Raw genomic sequence first — 17,556 nt, 5'->3', positions numbered from 1 at the left:
GGCTGAGAACAGGCTTGCACTACCCCTGAGGTCCAATTGTTACTCAGAACACTGCCTACTTTTGCTCCCTGGTGTTGCATTTTAACTCTAATTGCATGATCAAGCCAATAAATTGGACTCAGGGGACAAAAAAAACACTACAAAAGTACCTACCCTGACAAAACCAGAGGTTGCAAGAAAATGCACTTCAAACAGAAGTGAGGCAAGACGAGACAAGCGAAGGAGAGGTATCAAAGCTTGAAAGACAGTCATTAATACTGACAGATTACTGTAATTCTGGCTGTCAAGGTGATCGATTTAAGCAGCATATGCCAATCAATACTTGCCTCATTTACTGAGCAACATTAGATATATAGTTAGGTGAGATGTCCCTAAGACAGGATTCAAACTATACTTAACGAACATAAATAGCACAATTTATGCTTTGGAATCTTCACTGCTTTTTCATTTGGCCTTTTATTTTAATGGGGCAAATTTCAGTGTGATTTTATTATCCATACAGAAGTTACTTGATATGGTTCTATTACGTTCCATTGCCATCACATATATAATTCCTTTATGTAAGATATTTCGAAGTGCAGCAATTTTCAGTATAACATATTGAAGTGCTAATCTTGATTATGAATATTCATAAATGCAGTGGTTATTTAAGTACTGTTCATTTTGCTTTTTTCATTAGTGGTTTGCCATTCTGAGTACTTTAGCTATCCATGGTTTACAAGAAACCAAATCCTCCTGGTATTTCCTCTGGAATTTTTCTTACAACAGTCCCTTATTGTCCAAATATGCTTGTGACATCAAAGGAAAAAATACATTAACTAGATGTATTAGTTCAAGGAAGAAAAATCCATAAAGGTGATATAAAAAGCTATTACTGTCATTACATACCTATAACCACACACACATGTATGTATATGCATCTATATAGAGGCAGAACCTTCCTCTTATATTTAGGTCTTACAAGAGTGAGAGAAACTGTTACACTATTACTTGAAATTGAAACAGATGAACAGTCTATTAAAACAATCTGATATTTATAAATGCCAGGGAAATCTTCACTTTTTTTTTTTTTTTTTTTTTTCAGCAGAACTAGGATTAGGAAAGACTGAACATCATATTCTCTACCTTGTGATTCCTGCTTGAATTTGGAAAGTAATTTCCATCACTAAACAATAAAGTATATTTTAGAAATAACTCTATTTCCTCATGGAAGGAACAGCAGGGGTCATATGATGAATTCATCTGTGACTCTTATTTGAGCTCACAACAGGTAAGGCTAAAATGGTATGACTGAGGATGGGATAAATATTCACTGAAATCTTGAAATTTTCAATTATTTGTTGTAAAGCATATAGAGTAATATCTAAAAAGTATATCAAGCATTATATTTATTATCTATTTCTTTTCACCTATGATGACAGAAGAAGCAATAACAGGAATTTTAAAAGCTTATTAAATGTCATATATCAAAACTGTATTGCCAGAAATACAGTTAAGTTTGCTGAGAGTCTTGGCACGTGGCATTTCAAAAAAATTGTAAGAACGAACATATTAGGAGAGCAATTATAACAGCATGTGTTATTTCTTTCACCAATACCAAAATTGATTAAGTGGTATTCTGAAAAATGAATTGATATATATTTAGGAAAGAGAAGGAATGCTCCTTAAGCACCTCTTATGCCTTTCCCATTTTAAACACATTTATCACTGGCGCAGTACGATTACATTCATTTTTTTCTTACACATGCTCATTCAAGTGATGCTAAGTAGGATGCTAAGTAGGATTCCTTGCTCTGTGTGCAGCTACCTATCAGGTAGCATCCTTTTTTTTGGGGGGTAATATTAGATAAGAAATAAAGTATTATGGTGTCTGAAGTGCAGACAATTTGAAGTGCAAAGAATTTGCAATAATCGATAATGCTCCAAAAACTGTGTTCAGGAGATACACGTGTACAAAGGCAAATGGAATGACAAGCAACACATATATGAGGCAGAGAAGGGGGTACTGCTGCTTTGGTAGTGAGACAACAATAGTATTTTGTGTGTCATCTGCTCCTGCATGCATATATGCCGCCTATTGGTGAAGGGGTACTGTTACATGAAAGCAAGACAACTGACAGTGGGGAGCTCCAGAATCCTTCAAGGGGAAACTAAAGCAAATTCTACAAGCCAACAGAGTAATGCCATCTAAAATGGCAATTTTCTCTTCAAGAAGCTACAGCAATGAAAATGGCAAGCATCAAATAAAAGCATGATACCTGCCATGCCTGTCTGATGTCTGCTGATAAATACGGTACATTTTTAATCTTAAAATACTACAATACTGAAACATTATTTTAGTATTCCAAGCAAAGAATACAAACAAAGCAGACGAAAGTTTTAACAATCATTAACAAAATCAAATCTTCAGTGTTTTGCTATCCAAGTTTGCTATCAGGAGTGTCAAAATAACATCAGAAAGAAGAAGGTGAATGACAGAATATTTCAATCTCAGAAAGATACTTCAGACCATACAATACATTCTCAAAGTCGGAGCAGATTATAAAAGGGAGATGAGCAGAATTTCCTGTATCCATGCAACCATTATTATACTATTCACATGTACTACTCATTGCCACATCATGATTAACAGGCTAGCTCAATAAGGAAAAAGTTGCAATCAGGTTACATGAAGAGGACTGAATATCCCTGCTGATTACAAATGACAGCTGATTTTTTCAGTCAGGTCTGCATTTAGAAAAAGCACTAACTCAGGATGGATAAACCCTCTCCTTGGAAAGAAGAGGGCCAAACTCAGTGCCACTTTCTTCATGTTGCCATATGCTTTCAAATCAGCACACACCTAGTTTAATCAAGAGTTTACCATGACCCATTTTAACCACAAAGACCTGCAACACAACACTGTAAATATTCCTCAAATACACAAAAGCACAGACCTGCATATCAACAACTCCCATGCAGACTGAAAAAATGTCAACCAAGTATTCCACAGCACCGTGAAATGCTGTGCCTTACAGGCACAGAGCCATCTGATACTGGCTTTCTAATTACCTATTTTGTTGGTCTACTACATTAGTAAAAGGAGAGCAAATACAGAAGAGTATGGCTTGAAATTTGTTCTTTATGTATTCGACAGAAGTCTTCAGTATTCCTGTTCTCCTGTTTCCTCAAGATCCACATTAAACTATATTTCCACTTAACCATCATCAAAGTTCCTAAAAAATTATCACTGCTCAAATGTATTAAAATATACTCAATAGATAAATAAAAACCAATTTCAAGCAGATCAGTTGAGAAGTCTTCCTCAATTATGGTCCTGGACGTGTGGGAGGCCTTGATTATCAGCTTCAGTTTTCTTAAGAATTGCTGCTTTTGGTGCACCTTCTGAAAAACAGCTTTTCTGTTCCTTTTTTTCTGTTCCTTGTCTTCAGAGGTATTGTTTTCATTACTCTGTGCCCTCTCTTTATTTGCTCAAAAAGTCCTGTCTTCCACAATACACATTAAGTCTAGAGAGGTCTCCAGAAGTGCTATTTAACCACAGACCATAAAATACTTCTGTCCCTGCCTCCTTCACTCCACAACAAACTTAAAAGCTACTAGAGAAAGGCTTTTGTCATAGCTAAAATATGCCAGAGGAAAAGAGTGGGAGACACTAAAGACAATCCTCAACATCTTCAACTTCTTTCTACTGCAGCAACATTAACTGGATTCAATTTTCAAATATTCTTCAAATATTTTTAGACTATGTCCATGTTACAGCAAACTCCTACCAGTCTTTGCTGTTCTTATCTAAGGGACATTCTTTCTCAACCTCAAATCTGGTGATGGGTTGAACACCAAGAGCAAGGACATGACTTTTTAATTGAGAGTTTTTTTTTTTTTTTTTTTTTTTAAACACAGAGAACTTGGCCAAGCTTTGGAATGTATTTTATTTTATTTTTCTGTTCCCTACTGATGCAATTGACCCCACCATAGCCTAACTCAGGCCAGGGAAGTTAGATGTTTTTACTACTCTCTCTCTAAACAAACAGCTTTGAAAGAAGTCCTCACACCCCCATTTTAGTTTCTGAAGTACTATACAAAGCACTGAGCATAAGATACTCTAAGTCAGGTGGAAAAAGAATTCCACTGGCTACTTAATAGAGCCTTTAAAATCAGTGCTCAATCAACTGATGTTTCATAAGCTTACCAATTGATGACATAAAACCTAACAACCAATACTAACAAATATTAAATATACGTAATGCTTTTTGTAGTTATTATGATAACCATATTACGGGAGACATATCAATATTTTAATGTAAGCAACGTTATTTCATCAATGACGTGGAGGGAATTGATGCATAGAGAAAGTACAGTTTAGAGAACTGAACTTTAAGTGAATATACAATAAACAGCTCTTAGGACCTGGCCAATTCCAAGACATCGAACTGGCAAGCTCTAACTGAGGAATTTATTACAACTTCCATATTCTATAAAGAAGCAAATCACAAGTTTGTGTTTTTTTCCTACTAAAAGTTTGCTATTTCAAAGTAAATTGTTTTCCAATTGCTCATCACTATACATCAATATAATGCTATAAGCCATCACTTTTCATGGTATAATGATGATAATACATTTTAAATACTTTGATTAAGCCACTTGAGTAATGACAAAAAGATCGGACCTTTCTGAACATAAAAATACAATGAATCAACGTCATGTACAGAAATGGCACCAACGTCATTTAATGTGATCACATCAAATACCATTCATCACTCATCTGTAAATCCACTTCATCATATTTAAAGTGAGAACAAACATGAGTATTAACAGTCAGCCTTAAAAGAATGGAGTATTCTAGTAGCAATCTATCACACAACAAATACAAATATCTACAGCTTGGGTGGAAAGTAAGTACAGAATTTCTTTTGGATCAAAATTTAAACTTACCTTTGAATTTATGAAACCAAAAATAGTATTTTCTTGTTGATTTAAATAACATGTACATAACAGAATAGAACTCGATCTTAAGAAGGAGACACCTAAGCGATTGACTTACCTTATGTTTCTTAATTTCTGGTTCGTATTCTCTTGAGAGCAGCCCTTTCAAAATACCACAATTCAGTTCCAACAAAAAAAATGAGATAGTTTTCTGACATGTTTACAAAAGCACTAACTTCTTTTTGACAAAAAAAAATGCATTCTGAGCTGAACAACAACATTTATAGGACAAAAAAAGTAACTAATTTGAAGGAAAACAGCATTGGCATCCTTCTAGGATGCTAGATTGTTTTCTGGAAAATAAAACTAAGACATACTAATACTGGAAAAATACTTTATATTTAAGAAAAGATTAGTAACTCCATGATGTGGATGCTTTAGAAAGTCTACCCACAAAATGGTCATTAAAATAATTACTTAAGACAATGCGGTAAGAATTTATTCCATGTTATAAAATACTAGAAGAACAACTTCTTAGTGCTGAATCTATTCTTTGCTTAATTAAAAGTAGTCTTTATCTGAATGCTGTCCTATGGGTTTAAGTTTCCTAAAGGCAATGACACCATAATACATTGAAACTATTTTCACTAAATTAATCTGACAAAAATAAAATATGACAGAAAACATGAAAATCATATTTGTAGAGCTGCAAGGGAATGTATATGCCTTGGGAACCACATGAGTGAAAGGATACAAGTTTTGGTATAATGGGATTAATGATTTCAATGCACGGCTTGCATTTATAGCTGTTGCGCGAACCATAATAGGAAGAATTTTTCCATTCACAATAGCACCATCAAAGAGTGGACCAAAAAATGGAACCTGAATAAAAAATTAAGAAATCCAGCATAAAGCAAGATCTAAGCTATAACAATTAGCAATCAACATTAACAATAGAGCACTCAAACATATAATTTTTTTCTCCTCATTGCTAGACAATCAGACCAGTTATTGTGCTCTATGACAGACCTTTTCTCTTGGGGAAATATACAGCCATATAACAGCTTGATATCTTTGGTAATAGATAACATAGTATTTGAAGAAAATTAAGCAACCATTTTAATACTATGTCTCATCAAAGATTATTTTCAACACTTGCTGCCAAAATCCTAAGAACAGTCATGCACATGACGTTTATGAGGTTGAAAGACTAGATGACAATATTGTAGGTAGTAGTAAGCAAGAGCAGCTTCCTTTTTCCTCTTTAACCTGCAAGCCCTTCCATAATACAACTCATTGTACCTAAATAGTACGGAAAATAATATACTTATTAATTAATATGTAAGTAATCCAGCAGTAACAAGACCATGTACTGGGCATCATTTCATTGCTATCATCAGAGAGAGATAGGCGAACCTCTATTTGTTATATCTCTTTTATTAATTTTTGTACTTCTGGAAAGAATTTTAAAATTTTAAATACAGAAATTCATGGCAAGTGACATCAGAAACAGAAATTATGTAGTATAAACATTTAGGACTATTTTTACTCAGTGAGTGTTCACTACCCTAAACCACTATTTTAAGAACAGAGCTAGCACAGACATTTAACGAAAGTCATTAGAAAGACTGTGTTCGCATTCTTTAGAGTTGAATGATCCCTGCTTTGCTGAATTAATCTCCAAATTCCTGCATGGAGTCCAGGAGAAGGTGAAAACTGGCTTTAAGAAGAAACGGGAATATGTCATAGATGGAGAAAACTGGAGCAGGCTATGATTCAATGCCCACAGTCACATATCAAATTTGACAAAGAAGATTTCAAAGTTTATCTTAGAATTTAAATAATTATGCAGAATATTCCAGCTTTGTTTGCAGTTTACAGTGTTAGCAGATTTACTTGATCAGATCTTTGCAGTTTCAAGTTGCTTGTTTTACCATGCACTGTTCTCACGGATTTCTTTCCTTTCCTCCTACCACTCCACTGCAATTCTCAATGTTAAAGACAGATCACCTTGAAACAATTTATTACACCAAACGCTCCCATTCAAAACAGAATTCAGTTCATTATAAACATATGAAAGAAATACACACAAACCTCCCCACTCTTACCTCAGGCTTTTTCATGATCTGGATACTGAACATATGGTTTTTCATGGGATAGATAACTATAAGAACATCACCAAATTCTGTTGGAATTATTCCTCTTCTATAATCCCGAGTATGCTCTGACCAGACAATGTGTACTTCATCGTTTCCTAAATGTCTTAGCTGAAAAATCAGAGATAAAAGCCTGTCAGTTTAAATATATCTTGTAGCCGTACTGCTATACTAAATGCTCATATTTCAATAGGACAAACCCACTAAAAAGAAATAAAGAATGATGAATAAAGTAAACATATTACACTATAGTTCTCTTACATTTTCAGTCACAGGATTAGTTTGCAGTAGTGGTTTTTGCTACAGATTTTTATACATCAGTGCCAATGACTATTTAACAGATATGTCAATACAGACTACTAAAAGCTAAAATTTTGTTGATATTATCTCAAGAATGCTGAATGACTCAATCTGATTTGCTAAAATGCTTTCAAGATTGCCTTCATTCACAGGCAGTGAACTACTAATTTTTATATGAATTTTATAAGCATGTGGATGAGCATATGCATAAAAGATACCTATCTAAGGAGTCTTTTAACCTCATTCTAGCCAAATTCCAAACTGTCCACCACAAACAAAAAGCCTTCTAAAGGAGATGAGATACTGCATTTGGCACATCCCCAGATGAAACAGAAACCTGTAACACCTTTGGAAAACTAACCAGCCACCTGTAAATAAAAAAAGGTCTTGAAAAGTTAATCCAAAAAACTTGCTCAGAATGGCTGAATGGGATACTGAAAATCAGTGCTGCAGCCTCAGCTGTAATCACATAACCTGACTAAAGAACATACTGAATGCTTTGGAATTATCCACACTGAAGCCCCCAAATGCTCTTTCAGGTAAAACATTGCCACCGAGAAAAAAAAAAACACTGTTAACATCATGGAGAGAGGCTTTATGTATGCTGATCAAATACATTCAGATTATTAAAGATTAAGTTTCCTTCCACTAAAGGCCATTTGTGAAAATTCAAGCTGGAATCTCATTTTTTTCTCCTTGTGCATCACCAGATAGAGCTGACAATTTTCCTCACCCACAGTTTTCAGTTTGTTTGCACAGCTTTAGCCAACTCGAGTTTGTCAAACAATTGCATTGATGTTATTCAAAGGACAGCACTGTGAACTGCTGTTAACAGGTAACATGCAGATTCTAATCTGAGCACTTACAAGAAGTTATTTTGTATAAAAAGGCAACAATTTTCTGTATTCATTTTCAAAATACAACTGCACTTTAAATAAAAGCAAAACATATACACAGTCATCAGAGAAATTTCATTGCAAGTATCTGCTTGTTTATATTATGAAACCTCCTGGAATGCTGCTTTCGTCTTATCTGAAGGCTTATATTGGTTGTCAGCAGCAGCCTTTACAAAAACAAAACAAAGAAGGAAAAAAAAAAAAAGAAAAAAAAAGCCGCCTCTGCTCTTCTCTGCTGACTTTGAATTGTATCAGCCTGAAAACCTGCACAGCATTTCTGCAAGAAAAGGTTTTTCTTCAGCGTTGGACTGGGCAAAGGACAGATGGCATCAGTGCCCTGCATCTTGTGTGATGCTCAACAAGTCATTTGTGTTGCTTGGACCAGACCGTACATACATCTAATGTACAATGATTGCAGTTCCTTTGAAGTGAGCTATTCTTGCCTCTTTTGTAGATGGCTGAGTTATTTTGAACAACACTTAGGGATGCTCTTGTGCCAACTGTAAACCCAGACCCAGAGAAGAACTGGTTATAACAACATTCACTATGTTGAGTTTTATTTGACTACACTAGAACAAACCCAGGCAGCAACCTGAATGACTGATGTGAAACACAAACAGCAGCTGCAGAAACTCTGGATGACAGTCAACAGTGACGTATGTTGTGAAAAGACAACTAACTGTGGAACTGTTATGAGGGCCTAAGCTTCTTCTACCTTCCCAGGTGAAGTGACAGCCAAACTGTTGAAATCTAACAGTGACAGAAAGGCATGTGGAACTGATGGGTCCACATTTAGAAGCAAGTGAAAAGCTCAGGAAGGATTAGACCGCCTTATCAAAGGGGAAAGTAAGAGGCTCAGGTATGAAATCTTGTGGAATGTGAAAAGATTGTACAATATAGGATCCTATATTGAGACATGGTTGTCTGGTGCACCTCTACTGAACTGGCCGCCAAAAAGCAGAACACCCATCACTGCACTGTACCGCTCCTAGTACAGCAATATTGAACTATTTACTAGAATTAGCTCTCCTTTACTTACCATCTTTGGACTCAAAGACAACATAACTCACACCATTAGATTTGAAACAAGGGACAGAGACAGTCTACATGCCAAATAAATGGCCTTAAAATCCAAAACGTATAGAAAGTTTACATAGTACACCTTCTTGGCATCTCTGAGTTTCATTTATCAAAGGTTGCCCCTGTGTACCTCTTACTGATATCTGCAGCTAACCAGCAGCTTAGGGACCTGGTTTAGTGGGTGACATTGGTAGTAGGGTGATGGTTGGATCAGATGATCTTGGAGGTCTTTTCCAACCTTCGTGATTCTGTGATTCTAAGATGGAGCATCACTGCTGGTGTATACTTTCAAATCAGACTGGCACAGATTTTGGAGTGTGATAAAAGTGCATTGTACAGTTATTTTACAGGAACTTCTGACAAGCGGCATGTATTATTGGATGCCAAGTATACTGAAGCCCCATCAGTGATTTTTTTTCTCCATTTCAAAATCTGCTTTATAGCCCATGGAGGTGTGAGGATACAGTCCAGGCTAAACTCACAAACTTCTTTTGAAGAAAAGGAAAATGAATTGGATTATTCCACTGAGTTCCAAGTCCTGTCAGGTGTGCTTCACTTAAGGTTACTACCAAGAGTGATTTGGCAAAGACTCAGTTTGAGTAAAGTGTTGAATGGCATCTCCGTGACATTTGGCAATGCACCGAGGGTCAAAGTCAGATGGTGCAAGCAGGTGGCTGATGGTATAAACTGTATATGGTGGTTTTTAACGAGATGCATTGTACCCAAAATTGAAACTATGATCCATCATGGGAGACAAAAGGTTGACAAGAGAATAGACAAGTATACAAGATCTGGTACAAGTTGCTGATTTTATCTTTATGTTTGGAGAAGAAATAAATGTTGGAGAAGTCATTCTGTTTGTTTTTCTAGAGTAGATCAGAACAAGCTCTGATCCTAACATAGTGCTCCTTGTTGCTTCTTTCATGTCCTCACCGTGGTCAGCAAGCAATGCTTATAAAGAAGTTTGAATGCTGGTAACTCGACTGATCAAAACACTTGATTCATGGAAGAGATCCAATATCTGGAATTGTTTCAAAAAGCTTTCCAAGGCCTGCTAGATTTTTGAATTAACTTTTTAGAAAGAAGAATTTCAGTTTTTCGTCTTCATTTTTCAGTTCCCTTTTGAACGGCTCTGAAATTGAGCAGTGTTCCACTACAAAGCTCTCCTGCAAGCACAGCAAACATTAGGAGAATCCATCATTCACTGTAATTATTACACCACAGAAGAGTGAGAGTCTGACCTCTTTCAACTTTAAACTGGATTCTTTACCTCTTTGCACTGAATTGGAAGCATCCCAGAACTCAGTGTCCTGGACACAAGTGGTACAAAGATACTGAGTTACAACCATCTCTGTGCATTGACTCCTAAGAACACACAGCAACATGGTTTCTCAAGGAGTTGTGGTCCCAGTGTTACCTGACAGAATCAGATGTATTGTATACAGCATATACAGGTACCAAGAGTGAAATCTATGCCACTGGTTTTATTCAAAACTCACCACTAATTCTGTAAAGTATTATTATCTTCAAACTCATCTCCTGACCTTGCCTCCCTAAATTTACACCTTTGTACGTGTATAAATTACCGTACGCAAAATAGAGCGCAAGTATTTACTAGAGATTTAAGGCACAGCAATAATATAAATAATAAAAATCCCTGAAGTAATGTTATACTTCAAGTAACTGGTAATACACTATAGCTGAAACACCTTTATATAAAATATATATAAAACACTAAATATTGTATAAACGCAGGTCTAGCTGTTCTCAAGAGTTTGTTATCAAAACATAAGGGAATACACAGAATAAAGATGGAAAAATACAAAAAATCTGTAAAAAGACAAGTGTTCTTAAAGGATCAAAGAGTCAAGCCCAGAGAAAGGAAGGTTCAACAAGCAATACAACAGTTTAGGATATAGTGGATAAATTTTAGCTTCATGTATGGAGAAGGAAAGGCTATATTGCAAGAAATGTTGCAGAAAAAGGAACAGAGTCTTAAGCAGAGACTGAATGTAAGAATCCAGAAAAGTGGACCAAATTAAAGATGATTTCCAGTTATGGGCACAAGTGACAGGCACAATGGTCACGTTATCCATGGTGATCCAGAAAGGTGGCAATGAGAAAGAGATTAAGAGCCCTGTTTTACCAATTTTAAATCTGAGCTGACGGGAAGACAGCCTGAGGAGATGTCAGATATGAACAGATTTTTTTAGGCTTGCTTTGAAACTCTACTCCATTAAAATAAATATATAAAAATGACCGACTGTGAGGTTACCTGAAATTTCAAATTTAACTCAAAATACTTTAAAATATTCTTACTCTATAGCCATCATCATGTGTCAGCTCTCCTAATACATTTATGTTAACTGAATACAAAAGAAACGTGAAATAAATATAACCAGGAGGGATGATCAAATCTAATTTTGATACATTAGTGTCATATGCTGTACATGTTACAATAGCAGCCAGACTTAATACTAAGCTGCAGGCTATACTGAAATTTCCAAATGGCAGATTGTTCTAAGTGATACCAAGCATAATTGAAGTAATAAACGATAGTAAAAGCAAAGCACACTGTCAGGAAGAATTTAAGTATTTACTTTTTAAAATTAAATGAGTTAGGTTTGGAAAGGCAAGACAAGTGAAATAATGCAGGGCTCAATTTACAGAAAATTCCTTTTATTTATCTGTTGCATTAACCCTTGAACTCTTGCCAAAATTACTGTAATTTCTAATACGCGCTTACCTAAAGGAGGGAGAAAAAAGGCTATCATATTTTCTTATAACAGCTAGCCCAAACTTTGTTTCTTCTTCAAAAATGAAAGTGTTCATGATAAAAAGAATAAAAGTAGCAGAAACATCTGAGGTATTAGCTCACTGCAGATAGTTTTGCCCATTAAATGTAGGCAGCACTGCTGTCTACAGCATATGTACCCTCTGGTTGAATTTTTCACAAAACTTTATTTCAGTACCTATGGTGTGTTGATGACTTTTTTTTTTTTTTTTTTAGCAATATGTGTACTTAATGATAACTCAAGAAATATTGTACTAATAATTTACATTTATAAATCTTCAATTTCCCAATACATGTTAATACCAGAACGAAAAAGCTAGCTGTTAATACTGAGAGTTATCGTTCTTTTAGGTGGTTAGGACAACCTCACAGATAACCTAGAATGATGTAATACACCCAAGGTCCAAGATGAGTTAGTACTCCAATTGTTAATAACATTACTATTATTTATTTACATATCTTGTGTATAAGCTCATGTACAACACCTCCACTCAGTTATCTGTGTAAGGAAGGAGCAGCTAGACAGGTGATAAGCTGTAGAGACAGATAGGAGCTTTTTCACTCTGTGAACTGAGTTTTCACAGTTTCATTTAATTCTGACATTTTCTTTGCAAGTTTGTTCTTGTCAGGCTACTGTTAATGCTTTTTACTCTAACTTTTAATTCTAGAGAAAAAGAAACTGGGTTATGTTATCGACCTTAAATCTTTAATATAGTATTTACAAATTAAATACATTCTTTGGTTATGCTTAACTTTCAATGTTAAGTTCCTCTATACATCCAGAAGTTTTTTATTTGTTCTTCCTGTAATCATGTCCTTTCTTGCTCTTGTTCATGTCTTCAGTAACAAATGCTTCAGAGGCATCCAAGACACTTAGAAGTTTTATTTACTGCTCTTTAAGACTGATGGAAAATAAGTTTAAAATTGGGTTGGCCTCTGAAACAGCAGAATCTTGATTTTGCAGTGGCTGGACCGGCAGGAAGAAGTTTTGCTTTAATTTAATTTAATTTCCATTTATAAGATGAACCTATCATGCACCTCTAGGCACTTCTACAATATAAAAAACAGCAGCATTACTAAGCCAACAACTGCAAGTTTGCTTGTTTTTCTCTTTGAATGAAAGAAAGCACATGAAAGACCTGCAGAGAAACTCAAAACTCAAGTTTCTCTGAAGGTCATGAACAGTACATGCACTCAGAACAATTACACGTGTTAGCACACACATGGCACTCAGCTGACTTTGAGGTCCACACTACTGGGTGTGAGCTTGTGCTGGATAGCACCTCATAAAATGGTGCATCTCATAAAAACAGGTCTTTTTCTGATCTGTTCACAGACTAAGCAGCACAAGCAGTTCTACAAACAGTAAAAGAATTAAACCTGTTTTCCTATGGCCCTGACTTGCTGTTTTTTACCCAAGGTGCAAACATGATGATTTTCTCTAATTTGGGATGACACTCATAGTATCTCTCTCTTGTGCTGGATCCTTGATGTCTAATGTTTTCCCATACAGTCTTTACCCGATGAGTAGGAAGGAGTCTCTCCTACTCCTTTATTTAGCCCATCTCTTCACTGAACACACAAGAAATTTCCAACATGTCTCTACTAAATTTGATTGAAATGTTTAAAAAAATAAATTAGGGGAGGACATAAAGGCAGACTCACAAGCCTTTGTTCATTAGGAAACTGGGCTATAAATGAACAAAAAACACGTGCAGAGGAAGAACGGGCAAGAAAGCCATGCAGAATAAAGTAGCTTGATTAAAGTTAAATGACCCATCAGCAGTGGACTACAAATACAACCCCAATCTTTTGATATGTACCCTCCTGACATATCCATACAGACCTCAAATATTCTTAATTACTGAAAAGTGAGATTGTGGGTGAAAGAGGAGAGAAACAGGCCTGGGGCAAATTGGAGTTGTTAAAAAAGTCCAGCTGACACCACTTTCACAAGTGAAATCACAGGAGGCATGGAGCAGCACTGAACCTTGTCTGGCAGAACAGCTCTATTTAGATTCTGAGTGCTCCTGGAAACAGACATGAGATCTTTCCTGCATGTTCTGCTGAAGCCTACAGCATTTGCAAATTATTTAAGAAAAAATAATTAATTTTCATTATGACCTATCTTTCCCCCTGTCAACACTTTTTAATGCTCTAATTCAAACATTATATGCAAGGACTGTAAGCTTAATTACAAGCTTATAAATTATAAAAAGCATAATTATAAAATCAATTTTCTGTTTAAAAAATTCAGAAGCCAGTCAACTTAGCAGTATATATTGTAGCAATGTATATATATTATGTTCTACACTAGAACAATAGCAACAATCTTGTTCAAAAATTAATTATATTTTCTAATAAACCAATTTTATAAATCATTTAATAACCTGAGTATTACTCTGGCTATACTTCATAGAATAAAGAACAGGAAGGGCCCAGCACCATAGGCATACAAGAAAAAATATTTTTAATTAAAAAAATAATAATCTGAGATGCGACAGCAAGATGTTAGAATTCATAGTCAGTCTATAATAATAACAATAACAACAATAATATTTTTTCTTCAAGTTGAACACAAAGAACAAAAAAGTCATTAATAATTGAAGTTTGCCAGAGGCATGGCTATTTCTCTCTTTACTAACTGTCTACTGTCTAATTTAATTACAAGTATTAAACTCCATGCTGAGGTCAACCAGCTTCAGTTCCTCCAATATTACACTTCAACCAGTGCTCATTAACGTGTCTACTGAATGGATTAGCACATCTGAAGATGTATGTACCTAGAACAGGGGACAGTCTAATGACAGCCAATTGTTCATTTATAATAGGACGCATGTTGGAGGCCGTAACTTATTATCACTAATGTGGAATTTATTAAATTCTAAAGAAAAAATACCAATACAGAAAACCATTCTTTTCTTAATGTGGCTATAAGAGATCTTATCACTGTTGAACACTTGTGCCCGTTCTAAAACAAAACACCTTATATAAACACTGTCAAATTATTAATATTTTAAACTTTTTAAAAGGAAAAATTAGGTTAATAGACAGCATGTGACTCTTCAGTGAATAAAAAGTCACCTTAGAAAGTACTCATCATATATTTATTAATTGGCATAGTCTCAAATCTAAAGTATCATTCAGATGTACTGCTTTTTCTCCTACACAATTACCTCCCCTCATTTTTCACACTATTCATGTGATCCCACCAACGTTTGCTATGATGACAAAATACACCCCTATGGCAAAATTAAGGATTGACAGAGAATAATTTATACGGCTTAACCTCCTTCAGTAAAATGCCACCTAGTAGCAAGTAAAGGTATTATGTTTTATGATTTTTTTAGAGAAAGTTACTGGATTTTCTTTTTAGAATGACTCTTATGGGGTTTATTCCCCAAAGAAAACCTGTTAATCATAAAAACCTACCTTTTTTGTTAGAGAGTCATCTGAATCAGAAGGCATTCTTGTTGACACATGAAACATTACTTCTACTGTCGAGGTAGCAAAATATGGAGTGGTCAATCCAGTGCTTTTGTTTTTTTGCAGTCCTCCCATAAAGCCACAATGGTTTGTGAGATTCACCTACAAGTAAAGTCCAGGAGACATTAGGGAAAAAAAATCAAGTGATAAATACATTCTTTACACACTTTTAAATTTTTTTTTCAATGGAATTTTAAAAATTGAAGGTCACTTTTCATAACACTGTCAGTACAGTTATGTTTATCTAGCAGTGTTCAGACTCACTGACTAGACTGGAAATCAACTGCAGTGCAGTGGCATTCTATATTCCATGATCACCACAGATGTTGCTGGGAAGACGACGTTGGAAAAAGGTAAGGGATGTGTAAATGAGTATCTATTTCATTACTCCCTGACCTATTGGCAGTAGTGAATCTCACATGCTTTTTGACTTTATAAAAATTCTGTGATACTACATCAGCTCTCACCTGAGCTCTGAAGAAACCCTGCATGAGAGGCATCACAGGCCCACAGGGCAATCAAGATGCCTGCTAATCAGTCCATGAAAGACAAGTACAGGACTGCATATTACTGAATAATCTCTGCCTGCTTTAACTTTCCTAAATTGAAAGAGCTTAGAAATATATAGCTAGTATTGTAATAAAATTAAAACCAGAATTCTTTTCTTTACACTGCTAGCAAAAGTCTATTTCAGTACTTGTAAGTAATGTTAAAGAAACAACAAATTGTAAGATCTAGAAGGATTTATAATTTTCTCTATAAACAAACTTAAGATAAAACTTTTGAATAAATACCTCCCAGCCAAGACCAGCTACAAAATCCTCATAGGCTTGACTTCCCCCAGTATTAGTAAGAATGGAGTGTTTATCTTCTTGTCCTTCAGCAACATAAAACACTGCAATCTTGTGGGTCTCTCGGCTGTAAAACACAGGATGGTCAGTCACTGTGTGACAGTGCCTTTGCTAATACGAAACCAAAATATGCAAACAGCACACACAGAACATGACTTGTATAACTTCGAAAAAGACAGCAGAAGCAATGTACAACTTCTTTGAACATCCTCTCTATTTCCATGTACCCATTCTGTCATTTCTAGTCTGATCTCTAAAGCCTAAAGTTTGGCAATATGTCTACAGCATTTACCCCCTTCATCACTTCTAAGATGTGATGGTGCTGGCACTACCAATTGCTAACAGAATAGCTGGGGTTTTGAGATGAACAAAACCTGTAATGCAGGCATTTACATCGCACTGCCCATTAACAACAAGGCTTTGTGAATGCTGTTGCAAATGCATCTTAAGCAGATGAATTATTTTTAAGTACTACGTCTCTTGTTCACAGCTTGCAGTTAGACATTGGAGCAACTGAAGGTAGTTTCACACACTTTGCTCGTTGATTACTCAACTGTGATAGATTATCCAAAATCAGTCCAAGCAGTAACTACCAATTTCCCAGGGTATGCTTTGAATGCATTCAGTACTGTCCCTGAAGCAAAGCAATTCCCACGACCCTTCTACCTGTAAAATTTTCACAGTCCATGTTAAGTGAGTTCCCATCTTGCCTAACTGCTGAAATTAATTGCAGTGCCACAAGGGCAGAAAGATAACATTTCCTTCTAATATCCATCCCTGAATGCCCTCATCAGTGCATTGAGAAAGCCCTCAGAGGCTAGTTTGGTGCTCATTTGCAAAGAACTCATCAAACTAAAAGTCTGTTTTATACACTAAACTACCATCATTTGGCTTGAGAGATTGGATTTTCCTGGATATAGTCTAAAGCCTCCACTGGATGTTATTTAAACATATAAAGAAATAATTCAAACTTGTTAATTCAGTGCTACATCTCCACTTATAATTCCACATCTTCAAATACTAAGAGCATTGGAAAACAGCTGAACAAGTAACTGAAGCTAAAAAGATGG

The 17,556-nt window shown here is 35.5% G+C and overlaps 1 protein-coding gene across 19 annotated transcripts in view; it reads right to left on the bottom strand.

Annotated features, from left to right (window-relative positions):
- The window catches only part of RALGAPA1 (Ral GTPase activating protein catalytic subunit alpha 1), a 127,801-nt gene that overhangs the window by 24,923 nt on the left and 85,322 nt on the right, over nt 1–17,556 (bottom strand). For all 19 annotated transcript variants that reach the window (XM_038180773.2, XM_027459327.3, XM_027459330.3 and 16 more), the window contains 4 exons: nt 16,430–16,553; nt 15,582–15,737; nt 7,032–7,190; nt 5,678–5,805 (listed from right to left, as the gene is read on the bottom strand). In XM_038180773.2, the coding sequence (XP_038036701.1) occupies nt 5,678–5,805; nt 7,032–7,190; nt 15,582–15,737; nt 16,430–16,553 (567 nt within the window). The remainder of the gene's footprint in view (nt 1–5,677; nt 5,806–7,031; nt 7,191–15,581; nt 15,738–16,429; nt 16,554–17,556) is intronic.

The sequence above is a fragment of the Anas platyrhynchos genome, chromosome 5, assembly GCF_047663525.1.
Source record: "Anas platyrhynchos isolate ZD024472 breed Pekin duck chromosome 5, IASCAAS_PekinDuck_T2T, whole genome shotgun sequence".
Taxonomy (NCBI): Eukaryota; Metazoa; Chordata; class Aves; order Anseriformes; family Anatidae; genus Anas; species Anas platyrhynchos.
Note: the sequence above shows the minus strand (reverse complement) of the source record. Positions and strands in the feature narration are given on the sequence as shown.